This window comes from Dicentrarchus labrax, unplaced genomic scaffold, assembly GCF_905237075.1.
Source record: "Dicentrarchus labrax unplaced genomic scaffold, dlabrax2021, whole genome shotgun sequence".
In the NCBI taxonomy this organism is placed as follows: Eukaryota; Metazoa; Chordata; class Actinopteri; family Moronidae; genus Dicentrarchus; species Dicentrarchus labrax.
In genome coordinates, this window is record NW_026136711.1 from 31261755 (window position 1) to 31276601 (window position 14847).

General features: G+C 41.5%; 1 protein-coding gene across 2 annotated transcripts in view; it reads left to right on the forward strand.

Moving 5' to 3' along the window:
* LOC127371312 (filamin-B) overlaps positions 1–14847 on the forward strand; it is a 69982-nt gene that overhangs the window by 18836 nt on the left and 36299 nt on the right. For both annotated transcript variants that reach the window (XM_051414042.1, XM_051414043.1), the window contains exons 2-5: positions 10459–10568; positions 10753–10888; positions 11981–12078; positions 13708–13855. In XM_051414042.1, coding sequence (XP_051270002.1) covers positions 10459–10568; positions 10753–10888; positions 11981–12078; positions 13708–13855 — 492 coding nt within the window. The remainder of the gene's footprint in view (positions 1–10458; positions 10569–10752; positions 10889–11980; positions 12079–13707; positions 13856–14847) is intronic.

Below are 14847 nucleotides of genomic sequence, written 5' to 3' on the forward strand. Positions count from 1 at the left end.
TGATGTCATCAGTGGGTGCCACAGTTTGGGAGTGCCGACATGATGCTATGGGGGAAGACTGACTTCTCTGGAAGTGGTTCACATGTTCGTCCTTGAAAGCAGATTTTAAGTGATTGTGAAACAACTTAAACCCCACCGGAGGCCTGAAGGGTCAGTTCACCAGTTCAGTTATTAGAAACATACTTTCTTTCATACTGAGCCACGAGGAAATTTCTGCCTCCACCCCAACACTAGCTCTGAGCGTTGTAAAATTATGTCTTTCGCCATTACTCTTGATAATCCACAAAACATGCTGTCAGCTGTTTGTGTGAGAATTATGAAAAGCTGACTGAGCTACACATTCATACCATGAACTCGTCAGTTCAACTGTTCAACTTCACTGGTACTGAAGGCCACCATGAAACAAAAGTTCCTCATTTTGTTAAATGAGCTTAACGTTGTCGTAGTCTAACCGCTGCTTTATATAAAGTCGACAGAAGCTCCTCAGATGCTTTGGTGTCCATTTCTGTAGTAAACATACCATTACTGGCTTAGTTTACTAACAGGTCAATAGGGCACGCCATAGGTCAAGCTGATAGTGGAGTGTCCTCTGCTGTTCACAAGACAAACTACTTTAAACCGTCTGTTGCGTTTAGAGACTGGACATTTTGAATTTGGTCGTTATAGGTCATTGCACTTAAACAGCCCCTAATACTTGCTGCTTTTGGTTTCCGTTGAAAAGCAAAAAGGTGACAAGATTAAAAAAGTTATAGTACAATAATAAAATAATACAAATTATAATACAATAATAATTACAAACTTTAGTGTGTGTGTGTGTGTGTGTAGTGTGTTTACCTTCAGTGTGTTGAGTGAAAGATGTTAGTATAACTGACCTGACATCAGTTTGAAAAATGTGTGTATGGTTGTGTTTAAATTAAGTGTTTGTTGAATGTTTTATGTGTGGAGAAAGACGTGGGTTTTGTGTGTGTGTGTGTGTGGGGCTTTTGTTCCTTTTGCCACCATCAATTGGGTCCTCGGAGGGGAGGGGGGTGTTGAAGTGTGTGTGTGTGTGTGTGTGGTGAGTTGGGGGGGTGAGTGGGTTGGGTTATGATCTCACCATTTAGGAATCTATGTGTGTGTGTACACCTCCTACACACACACACACACACACACACACACACACACACACACACACACACACACACACACACACACACACACACACACACACGGTAGCTCCACTTCCTGTTTACCACTGTAGGTACCTCCTGTCCTCCTTTTTAAAGGGCATTCCCACACAAAAAATTCACTTTCCCTACCAGACTTTGTGTTGTTTTTCAGCTTAGTGAGTTTCTAATTAAAACTGAATGATGCTCTGTTGCAGCTGGTTGTGTAATATCTGTCTAGGTAATAACTGTATAGTATTAAAATAAGTTATTAGACTCTTGAAACTTTCTTGAGTTGTGTAATCCATGGCAGTGAACATTAGGTCTAATGGATTATCTACTGCAGCTGACCATGAGGGGTTTCCAGGTGGGGCAAAATCTTAATTTCATTATTATTTCATTGGCTAAAAGTTCATGTATAAGAATTACTATTTATCTCACACTCCTCACTCTTAATCTGCCAATTTACAGTGTACTGTAAACAGTTATGGAATAAACACATCTTATTGAATATTTTTTATATGGAACTGAGCCTCAACTGAACTGTTCTGGTTCCCTCTTATCACTCTCAGCAAGCAGCTGTTTTCAGAGGAACATCTCTTAAAAACCCACCGTTCACTACCTGCCCAGCATCAAACAGCAGGCCGACACAGTTAGAGACTAGATGGTGAACATAGTGGACCCAGATATTCCCCTCAGGAGCTGGTGGAGACCAAAAACAGAGCTAAAAGAAGAGTGAATATTGGACATACGTTCATTAGCTTGACACAAACACGACTCCACATAGATAATAATGTTGTTCTGTAACTGCTGGATATGTAAAAACAACAGTTTACTAATAAGTTCATCAAATCAACTTGAAAGGTGAAGCTTCTGCCCCCAAGTGGCCAGAAAAATAAATAATTGCTGATTTAATTGACTAAACCAATCAACAAATGTATATTTATGACAAGTTTTGCTTTGTTCACAACAGGTTTACTAATATAAATTAAAAAAACATATAAAGTAAATAAAAACTCAAACATAAACCTATTTTAATCTGTATAAAGGTACATTGACATCATTGATCATGGTTCTTTTGTCAATGTGTCTCTATAATGTAAGAAATTCCAGCTAATTCAACAGCATGAGACTTTATTTGATTTTTGATTTATAGAGAGCAGTTTTATTACATTATGATGAGTGAAAGAGTGTGAGACGGTACATTTTTTCGGGAGCGTGTGGCGTGCTGCGTGTCGGCTGACATCAGCGTGATGATCTGCCTCAGGCGTCGACTGTTCTGTACTGTTCGGCAGTAAATTGGTGGGTAGGAAGCTGAACATGTGTGTTTGCGAGACGGCGATGTAGTCATCGTGTGCAGGAACAGCTGTTGTAAGTGGGACAGCAGTTGTGCCTCCGAAGGGCGAGAGACATAGAAGGAGAGAGAGAGGGCGGGTTGGAGAGAGAGAGAGGGACAGGGATTCAACTGTCACAACAGTGTGAGCTACAGTTACCTGACAGAATGCTTCAGTTGTCTCACCTGTAGGCCAGGTGTGACTGGACTTTGCGTGTGTGTGTGTGTGTGTGTGTGTGTGTGTGTGTGTGTGTGTGTGTGTGTGTGTGTGTGTGTGTGTGTGTGTGTGTGTGTGTGTGTGTGTGTGTGTGTGTGTGTGTGTGTGTGTGTGTGTGTGTGTGTGTGTGTGTGTGTGTGTGTGTGTGTGTGTGTGTGTGTGTGTGTGTGACAGTGGACTGAGAGGACAATTCTGAACAACTTTAATGTGTTTTATATTAAACAGACCAAAGTGAAGTAATTGAATGAAAAGCAGTAAATTTTTATGATTCAAATTATCTTTCAAAGTCTCAACACATGGGACTTTTTTTATTCCCACTGTGTCCTTTTTACACAGAGCAGCACAGGACAACATCCTGCAGGCGCTTTCACAAACCAGAGTCTTGTAAGATACTTTCAACTATAATGGAAACAGACAGAAAGGTGATGGAGATTCTTTAGAAAGCAGGAGAGATGTGAAGCCTCCTTGTTGCATGCTGTGGTTCCTCATCCTTGTTTTCATACGCTCAGCTGTGCTCAGATGTTACTGTTGTGTAGTGTATTCTGAACCACACCAGACCAGACTGTGGGACCACTGCTTTTACTGAATCACTAGTTTGACTGTCAGTATTAGAACCATCTGTCTAAACTGGCATTTAAAGCAGCATTTCACATAGACTCAGTGCCCAATAAACAACTGTTAGAGCAATGACTGCTGTGTTTATGTCATATGATATTTAATATACATGGACTGCAATTATATAGCATGTATTGGGAATGTGACAACGAATAGGAAAGATTTCTGTGCGTAACTATTTTCATATGAAACATACAGACAAAGGCCTTAATGCATAACTACCTTTCATGTCAACATCTCAACTGTAATTATTAATAATCTAGTATTTGTGTCAAAGGCCTGATGTAGCTGACTTGACACTAAATAATATGAAACAAAACATGAATGCCTCACATCACATTTAATAGTTGGTGGATATTGATGCATGTATAAACAGGGAGGATTGGAAACTAGCTGAGTCGTTGCTGAGTTTAACTTTCTACACCAAAACCTAAATCTGACACGGGTCAGATAGGGGTGGCTGATTTGAATAAACTCTTATCATTGTATGTGTGCAGTAACTCATTAACTCGCAAAGAATGATCCGTTCTGTTTACTATTATTATCGACTTACACTTTACAGAGTTTTTGTATTTGCACTCTTTCTTACTTTATAATACCAAAACTATTTCAAACAGTTCCCCTCTGGATAAATAAAGAAATCATATCTTAAATTAATATTGTGATAGTGATATATATCATGATGTAGCTGGAAATTCAGTTCAGTTAAAATACCTGGATGAGATTGTAGGTTTTTCTCTAATCCAGTTAATTAGACACATGACAAATCAAGGTATTTTTTACACGTTACATTTATGCAAAGGTATTGTAAATCATGACATAAAGCAGTCCTGTTCACTGATTTGCAACATTTCCTGTGAGGTCTAATAAAACCAGAGACGTCCGTGTGTTTTCCCTGCATAGAGCCATCTGCGGTGCACCTCCACAGTTTTATAATGCCACAATAAAACACCACAGGAATCGTAAATATAATAAATGTCATGATGAAACAATAGATTTTTCAAGTAAGTGGTGAATAAGTGCAGAAACAGTGCTGTTATTGGTGAAGAGCAGTTTTATTCAGTGGGGTAAATTCAGCTTGATGTTGATCTTTTTATCCTCAGAAGAGAAATCTGTCTTGCAGGCACGTGAAACATATAATGAAATATAGAAACTAAATGCTTGTTTTTATTGAGTTCAATCCCTGGCTCTCTTCTCAGCTCGACACAGCTGGAAAAACTTCGGCGTAAATGTCGGTTTTGAAAAGTTACAGAAATGGTCACACACAGTCCCCGCTAAAAAAAGGGTGTGTGTGTGTGGGGGTGTGTGTGTGGGTGTTTTCAAAGTTATTCAACCGTCCGATGAGCACTTCTGAAAAAGCGCACTGGCAGCTTCAGACCTGCATGTGTATAACAGACGTCATGAGTTGAAAAAAAAGTTGACTCAGAGCAAACAGTGAACTGACCGACCACAAAGTAGACGATGAGGTGTCTCACTACCTGACATGTCACACGCTTACAGCTCGAGACAGGATAGTATGCAGCATCAGATTTGGCATAAAAGTGTCACAAATGGGTCATTTTCATAATAATTTATTTCTTGATTAAATCTGAAACTTATTGGTTATTTGTCAGTGTGAAGTAATGAATCACTTGTTTGTAGGTTGGGTGGTTAATTTGACTGGATTTAACCGTCTTCAACTTTGAGTTTTGGCGTAACTTGGCACTTTCAGGCGTTATGGTAACCTCTTTAACTCCAGGCTGATGAATACGTCTGTGGCCGACATTAAGGTCTTTCAGAGGCTGTTGTGGGCTCAGTTTTAAAGCTAGAATGAAGATACTGGTATCATATGAAACTACGAGACCTCAGGCATTCATTGGTAACGGTCCACATTTTGGCATGGCTATTTTCAAAAGGATCCCTTGACCTCTGACTCCAAGATATCTGGATGAAAACTGGTTCTGTGGATACCCACAAGTCTCCCCTTTGCAGACACGCCTGTTAAAGCTATTCCCATGTAGTTTTTTTGTATGCAGTATAAATACATTTTTGCCTTAGTGTACTTTCTGCATACTGGTGTCCATGAACAGTGTTGGAATTGCATAAATTGGGTATGACTGGAAAGCTGAGACCCAATTGTATTTATGTGTGATAGTCCCCATAGTAACCATTTTTAAAAAAAACTTGACCTCTCTGTGTAAAATTACATATTGTGACCTCTAGTGTAATCACAGCCTCATGAAACTGTAGGCTAGGCTGAGATTGAGTTCACTACCGTACATCATCCAAAGCTGAATGTCCCCCCACTTTGAAACTCCTTCCGGCACCACTGCGAGTAAAGATCTGATACAAGTGCGTTTAAAAAAAAGCGAGTGTGTACAACTAAGCCTGTATGATTATCATGATTTAACTTTATCGAATGGCCTCCCTTAGATCAAACCCTTTGTCAGAGTAGGGCGGGTCATGAATTTGGCAACAGGGACTTCACCAAAAAAGGCAAACGGGACACTGCGAGGAAATAGCACGGCCCCGTTTCGGTGTGCTAACTTACCTGGTATCAGATCGGGCACATACACACGTGCTCGCTGATACTCGATACTCTGTACTGTGTTTTAGGCAGTATTGGAGGAATTTCAGATACTGGTAATGGTACAACTCTAATTCAGAGCAGGTATTTCAATAGTCTGCTGCTGGCTCATTATGTTACTTCCTGTACCAGAGAGGGTGTGCCATGCTGATAAGAAAGGCATTTGGTTCCAACCTGATTCACCTTTTACACACACTTCACACACACACACACACACACACACACACACACACACACACACACACACACACACACACACACACACACACACACACACACACACACATACTTCATCTCTCTCCTTCACTTTCCGTTTCTCCTTGTACACATTCTTTGTGTCTCCTTTATTCCAACTTAAAACCCTCCCAGCCCCCGCTTCTCCATTAGTGTCGTTGTTGCCTCTGTGTTGGTGTGTCTCCATAGCAACGGGTCAACAAATCAGCAGGTATCGGCAGCGATAGGGGTTGGCTGAGAGGCTCGAGCACTGTGTATCTGACGCAGATCCGGGCTGAATGAAACGGGGACCTTTTGTGAATGGATGTGTGGACAGATAAATCTCTGAATGAAAGAGGTGACTGTAGTGTTTAATTTTGCCTAGAGGGCGGGGAGAGTCACAGCAAACCTCTCCTGTGAGCCTTTTTTAAGGGTTAAGGTCGAAGACTGAGCACCCTGACTTGTGCTGCAGTAGGTGTAGGTCAGTAGATAAGGGCAACAGGTTCAGTTCTCGCCTGGGCCACCCATGAAAGAGAGTGCGAGGTTCAAGTCTGGCTCTGTAAAAGCAAAAGACAACACAGTAGAGTACTCTTAAGAAAGGATTTTAATTTCATGGAAACTGAGCCATTAATTCATGATGATACTAGTACTTAAAATTGGCACGATGGTGTTTAACAAGACCAGTCAATTCTTTTAGGCCTTGGGGGATATGATTGATTTGCATTTGGCATTACCTGTCCAGGTGTGTGTGAGTTGGCATGCTGCAGAGTATTTATGGTCTTGTTCTTTGGAACGAACCCAGAACATTACCTCAGTGTTGTTCACTTAGACTTAAACTTGTAAAATGGAGGATTTGTCTTTTTGTTCAGAAGACTTTTGTCAATTTGGGGCTCCAGAATAAGCAGAATGCTCCATTCCTGAATGATTTTTATGTCCCCAGACCTGTAAGTCAGTCTCATGAGGAGGATGAGGGACTTAAGGAGAGATCTGGTTTTAAGCAGCAGGAAACAATGCGGCAGATTATTAGAGCTTTTAAAACCTTCTGTATTACACTATTTCAGTAACACACATACGTCTAACCCGAGAGCTTAGACCTTAAATCTGTGGATTCCACAAATACTCTTTTTGTTTTTTGCTCTTCTATTATTGTTTTGACTTGCTGCTTTTAACATTTTCCACCTACCCCCCTCTCTCTCTTTCTTTGTCCTTTATGTGAACAATAGGCTACCATGACGATAGCCTCGTTACTCACAAAACTGTGTCGGCAAGGACGTGGAGAGACACACACACACACACACACACACACACACACACACACACACACACACACACACACACACACACACACACACACACACACACACACACAGTGTTTAGTTCTCAGTATGTTTTGAGTTTGAATGAAATTAAAGGTCCAGTGTGTGGAGTTTAGTGGTGTAGTTGCTGATTGCAATTCACTCGCTTCACACTCCGTTTTCAAGCACAAGGGAGAAACTACGGTGGCAGCGAAAAAACTCAAAAGGCTCTAGAGCCAGGGTCTGGTTTGTCCATTCTGGGCTACTGTAGAAACATGGCGGTTCAGCGAGGAGGCCTCCATAGAAAGTGACGTCTCATACTAAGGAGACAAAAACACAAGAGATTGTTATTTTCAGGTGATTATACACTAATGAAAAGATCCTCCTAAATGTTACACACTGAACCTTTTTAAGGCCAAAAGTTAAACAGTAACAATTTACCCAAACTACAAACTGCATATCTAAAACCTAAACAAACTACCTATCTAGATGGCACTAAAACAAAGGTTCCCAACCTTGTTTACGAGTTAGGCGTTAGGTGTGAATTTGCTTGATCTTACATGGGTTAAGGGTTTGTGGGACTCCTGTCAGGGTTGGGAACCACTGCTCCAATCTTTACCTTATTTATTAAAACAGTTAGACCAGGATCATAACCTTTAGACTTAACCATAGACAATGGGTCAAAAATAGAAATCGCTTTGAATCGGAAGGTCTGAATCAGAGGTAAATGAGGAAATATATTGTTTTGTAATCTGGTTGATCCAACTGTTAAACAATGAGCTGCTTAAAGGTACAAAAGTACCAATCTAGAGGTGAACTGTATAGCTCTAATCCCTTTCTCATGCATTATGTAAACAGCCACATCATAATTTTAACGGTTGGTTAGTTCTTCACCTGGTTTCAATAAAGACAGTGTCCCTGTTTGGTGTGACAGATTAGTGTTAAGCTCAGTGAGTGAGCTCAGCTATGGGTGGAACTGTGGTGTGTGTGTGTGTGTGTGTGTGTGTGTGTGCATGGAGGGTAAAGGCCGCTGACTAGTGCTGCTGACAGGATGTTTGCTGGAGAGGTCACACACACACACACACACACACACACACACACACACACACACACACACACACACACACACACACACACACACACACACACACACACACACACACACACACACAGGTGTGGCAGATCAACCATAGAGGGCAAAAGAAAGGAGGGAAGAGATACGGGAGGGAGGGAAGAGAGAGAGGGGAAAACCACAGAGAGATTAGTGGTGAGAAATGAGAGTAAGAAAATCAAACAGGTGGAGAGACTATAAGAGGGTTAGAGGAAGGATGAGAGGAAAAATGAGTCACAAGAGTTGAAATAGACAAAGAAAAGGAGACAGAAACACAAAGAGATAACTGAGTGTGTTGACTCTGGAGAAAGAGAGAGAGATTAGGAATGTAGAAAGCAGGATGTCGCAACCTCTATGCGTGTGTGTGTGTGTGTGTGTTGAAGAATATCCTCAGTCATTAACAGGGTTGTGTCACCCGTGGGTGAGGCAACAGTCTCCCAGAGCTCCACCTTAAACCTGAGTTGCTGAAACATGTTTGAAACCACAGCTGGTCCGCTGACAGTGAAGCAGAGCTGGAGATTCCTCAGGTGGCTCACAGGACTTTTCTCTCACACTCTGTGAGGACACGGCTCATATCTGCTGAACACACCGATACACAGTGTTAAAAGTCCGCAACACAGTTTCATAAGCGAGCAGAGACAAACATATTTAGTTAACCATGAAGGTATCAAGGCTCTAGTGGACAGTGAAGTGTATGGTGGCCATTAATACTGATGTAGTCTTAATTATTTCTGCATGTGTTATACGCATACAGCAGCATTTTGTAGTTAGAAGACCTACATCAGAAATGTTTATGAAATATAATATATGGCTTATTATGCTTCAGGGAAAACCAGCAGAGGCGATACGTCACACAGCTAAAGCCACATATTTTAAAGAGTGACGTGATCTAGTGACTGCAATGATAACCAGACGAGATGCGTCAGGATCTGTCTGATTCAGCGGATATTCACCTTGCAGAGATTAATCAGAGCAGCGTGTCCCAATGTGGGGAAAAACATGCTGGCATTGATACAAATGATTTGATAAGTTGGTGGTTATTATCTTATGATTTTGAGGCATTGAACAATTTGGAACTGATTCTCGCTTCACATCCCTTTCAGTCAGATGAACGCCTTGTAAACAAATTCTACTTATTTGTTTGGACAATGAACATGTAATGGTCTGATTTATTTGCATTGTCTTACTTTATTACTCCTTCGTGCTGTCATTGAGTAATGGTATTGTTCAAACTTGGCTTATAGATATCTGATACAGTGCTTGATTGAAATAGTCTTTGACATTTTTTTCCCCACCCTTGTGTCTCTACCAACTTTGAAGCAAACAAACAAATTACCATAAAGAGTTTCCACAGTTTGCCTCTAATGAATAAGTTGCTTTTATGAGAAACTGAGAGATTAAAAATGACTGGAATGTTTTGTCTGCTTCACTCTGAACTCAGTGGGCTGCAGCCAAAGATTAGCTATTTCCTTGCGTGTGTGTGTCTGTGTGTCTGTGTGTCTGTGTGTCTGTGTCTGTGTGGTAGCTAGTGTGAGGTACCAGCTGGTACAATGAGATCTGATTAATGAGAAACATTACCCAGCAGCACTCTGTTCTGCTCTGCTACAAGTAAAGTCAAATGTTTATATCCACAGTACGTTGTTTGTCACTGGTTTGTATTCGGATCTTGTGTTCATGTCTGTCTTAAATGAACTGGAGTTCTGTTGTTGGTGGGATGTCAAACAGGTTGGTCGGAAGTTGAGACTGAAGCTGTGGTGTAAAGGTGGATTTTGTGAACATAATACTTGATATTATTAATTCAGCTCTGCTGTGTTGTAGCAGTTGTTGTGGTGGTTTAGTTGTTGGTGTATTTGTAATAAAAGAAGTAATAATGATACGCAGCAATGCAGGTGAACCAACAGCAGAGGTGACTGCAGTATTTTGGATGGTTCTGACCTCTGGTCTGTCTGTTTGTCTCCTTCAGACTCCAAAGCCATCGTGGATGGGAACCTGAAGCTGATCCTGGGTCTGGTATGGACTCTGATTCTGCACTACTCCATCTCCATGCCAGCCTGGGAGGGCGAGGATGAAGAGGTAACGTCCAGCTGAGTTTTTATTAACTTCTGTTGATCTCCTGACTTCTGGTCCTCTGAAAACACACCATCAAGTGGCATCAAGTGAAGAAACCGGATTTGAAAGATTAAAGAGAAGATAAACAGCAAAATATATAAATAAATAAATACTATGCTGACTGACTACGTTTTTGCTCTTTGTTCAGGCGGAGTCAAAGACACCTAAGCAGCGTCTGCTGGGCTGGATCCAAAACAAAGTCCCTGACATGCCAATCAACAACTTCAGCCAGGACTGGAGGAACGGCAGGGCACTGGGAGCACTGGTAGACAGCTGTGCACCGGGTACGTTGTGTGTGTGTGTGTGTGTGTGTGAGTGTGTGTCTGCGTCTGTGTCTGCGTCTGCGTCTGTCTCTCTGTGTCTCTGTCTCTGTTGCTGTGTCTCTGTGTGTCTCTGTCGCTGTGTCTCTGTGTGTCTCTGTCTGTGTTGGTGTGTTCTGTCTCTCTGTGTGTCTGTGTGTCTGTCTCTGTCTCTCTGTGTGTCTGTGTGTCTCTCTCTGTGTCTCTCTGTGTGTCTCTCTGTGTCTCTGTGTGTCTGTGTGTCTGTCTCTGTCTCTCTGTGTGTCTCTGTCTGTGTGTCTGTGTGCCTGTCTCTGTCTCTGTTTGTCTCTGTGTCTCTGTCTCTCTGTGTGTCTGTCTCTGTCTGTGTCTGTGTGTCTGTCTCTGTCTCTCTGTGTGTCTCTCTGTGTCTCTGTGTGTCTCTGTCTGTGTCTGTGTGTCTGTGTGTCTGTCTCTGTCTCTCTGTGTGTGTGGTTCCAGGTGTAAAAAAAGCCCATCCCTGTTTCGGGTTCTTTTCAGGGCTTAACGTTGCTGATTGGTCAAACACAGACACCACGGCAACTACAACTTGTGTACAGCTTCATTCATAAAATAAGGAAGTTCTCAAGTATGTATATCAGGATGAGGGCGGACAGTTCTTGTTGTTTTCTTCATTTTGGAAACACAGTTAGGCTTTATTGTTTTCAGCTTCCTGACTAATTTTTTAAAAAGGGAAGGAGAGATACAAAGCTTTATTTGCTGGTTGTGTCATGGTGTTTTTGTTCTTAAGCAGAAATAAATAACTCGACTGTCAGCAGGTTGTCTGCATAAACTGGCAAATGAGTGGGTTTAACTGCCACCATGTTTTTTTCTTGTATAAAAAGTAAGAAGCTAGAAGAAGATAAAAGACACCTCAGATAGCAATATGTTTGTCCAATATTGTGATGTCTATGGGAATGGGAGACCTGTCAACCATCCGTTCAAGAAAATCTTTTTTTAGCCTTTTCTCATCAGCGAGGGAAGACAAACTGTGGGCTGGAAACATAAAAAAAATCTGACACAATGAGTTCTGTTGTGTGTCTGTTAGCTTGACGGTGTAGTTGTGTGTGTCCTTTGCAGGCCTGTGTCCAGACTGGGAGACCTGGGATCCAGTGAAACCAGTGGAGAATGCCACTGAAGCCATGCAGCTGGCCGATGACTGGCTGGGCATCCCGCAGGTTAGATGCAGCTTTATTGAATGTGAATGCTCTCAAAAGCTCCGGCCACCAAGTGTCTTTTACTTTAAAGTATCTGCAGGGACGGTTCATACATTGACGCTTTAACATTGTAGCCTGGACAGCTAACAATGATAACATCTAATACATTTAGACGAGTGCAGCGACATTTAAATGTTTGCTTTGCATCTTATTTCTCCATGCAAATATCCCACAAACATCCTGTATTTTCTGTGTATCGTGCAGCCCAACAGAGGCAGAATTTGCCCTGCTGTGGTTTTTTTTCTCTTTTCTCCAGAGGTCAAAGGTCGCTAGAAGCAGCTCACACAGATGCTGTTTGGCTTCCTGATTGTTCACAGCAGAGGAAACTCACTGAACCTGAGTTTGTTTTTTACACACTTTTGTTTGAAGGCGAGAGGATGCAACTCGCAGATGTACGAGCTGAAACGGAAATTTACTATAACTTTCCCCGGAAAATAATTAGTCAGTTGTCACTCCTGAAATGGACTTTTTTTTTAAATAGCTGGTCAGAGGGTCTTTAAATAAATTATAAAAGTTTCTCTGCAGATGCTAAAGCTCATTTTTGACCTTCAGGAAAAATAATCTGCTTTTTGTTCAGTTTGAACGACCTCCCTGTATTCATCATAAAGAAACTTTCATTCATCCTGAGGTGATGTTTTTGTGTCATGGCTGGATTACGTTATGTTCTGCTTCCTGTCAGTCAGCTGACACCCACAGGAAGTTTCCTCCAGAAAAAACATAGCTTGCAAACTTCACTGTCACACCCATGACGTTCATTCAGGGCTTTTTTTGTTTGCTGGAAAGGTAGTTAATTCCAGTTTATATCCCGAGCCTGTGCAGCAGAGCGATTTGGGGGGAAAATGTTGAACATGACATGAGCAGAAAGAAGTGGTGACTGTAAACGACACCGGTGTGACACAGAGTTCAATGTCCTGGACTGAATCAAGTTCATCCACAGCCACATTTCCTCCTTAAATCACTACTGATCTTCCTCCACGTCGCTCTGCTTTGGTCTCAGAGTTCAGCTTTGGTTCACTGCTCCTAAAAACTCTTTTGTAAAAACTCATAAAGGGTTTGTACCTTCTGAATACCCGTTTACTTTTTTTACTTGTGTCATGATGCACTATATGGCTAAAACTATATGGACACCCTTGTCCTTATACTGAGTCTGTTTTTCATGATTTGATCTCCTTACATCCAGTAAAAAAAAAAAGCATAAAGCATGCAGACATAACCACCAAACAGATCTTGTGGCTGAATGAGAGCAAATCTCTGCCGCAGGTTCTGGTGGAAAGCCTGAAACCAGAAGAGTGGAGGCTGTTAGCAGATAGATCCTGATCATTTAAAGTAGCTCAGGACACTGATGTAAAAAACATGTTACAGCAGTATTATGATAATCAGTTCTGCTCATTGACAAACATTACCCATAGTTACCAATTCAACCATAGATATTAAAGGGAAAGATATCTTGTCTTATTCATCATCATATCACCTAGCCAATTCTTCAGAGAAGGCCACCTTCACACTGGCAGCCCAAATCTGCTTATTAGGGATATTCAGGTATAAAATAGATTACCTGAACTCTGTGTGTGTATGTGTGTGCACTCGCAGGTGATCGCTCCAGAGGAGATCATTGATCCCAGTGTGGATGAACAGTCGGTGATGACCTACCTGTCCCAGTTCCCCAAAGCCAAACTGAAGCCAGGCGCTCCACTCAAACCCAAACTCAACCCCAAGAAGGCCCGCGCATACGGACCAGGTACACACACACACACACACACACACACACACACACACACACCACGCACTAGAGAAAGTGCAAGGAAAATATAACTACTTTTTTGTAAAAATTCTCTATTAGATGAAATTAAATCTGAATCATTTCATTTTGGGGGAGATTTGGTTGCTGCAGCCAAAAAAACCCCAAATGTAATGAAAAATTACATAAAAATTAAATGTAATTAGAATTTTGTAAAATCATGTGTATCATATTTAGTCACATACATCTTTGCATAGGTTTTGATTTAGTTTTGAAAACACTTCCGAATATGCCACCTGGGCGTAGATTGAATAACACAAGAGTGCGTGCGTGCGTGCGTGCGTGCGTGCGTGTGGGCTAATGGGAACACTGGAAACACTGGTCTGTCTGACAATGTGAGGAAGTGAACAGCTGTTAGTCTGAACAAAGGACTACTCTCATATCTGAGGCACACACACACACACACACAGAGAGTAACCCTGATGAGGGAAATACCTGGAAATGGCTACTAAAGGGCAGCAGGACAGACACACATACTTTAACACATACTAACACACACTCACAGCCTTCATTTGGCTGTTCTCTTACTGACCCGGGGATCTAAAACACATTAATTCTCTCTGCACTCCCTGATCAATTTCAGTGAGATTGGTCCTCCAGCAGAGGACAAAATGTTGAACCTGGCTCAGTTTTTGCACCAAACATACCCGCCAATCAAACACTCGCAAGCGAAGATTCCTGTTGAATAACTTTGCAACGTGAACAGTGTAATTCTACCTCGAGATCATCAAGATAATGATGAAATTAGTTATAAAATACCTTTCTTGTCATGTTGTAAACTGCTGCTGGCGACTAATAAACCATCCAGCTCATGGAAACTGGACTTGAAATCAGTTTCAATTCAATAAAGCTTTATTAGTGTTTGATGTTTTCAGACAATCGTGAAATATTAACATATTACCAGAGCCAAATGTTCTCCCAAATATTCAGTT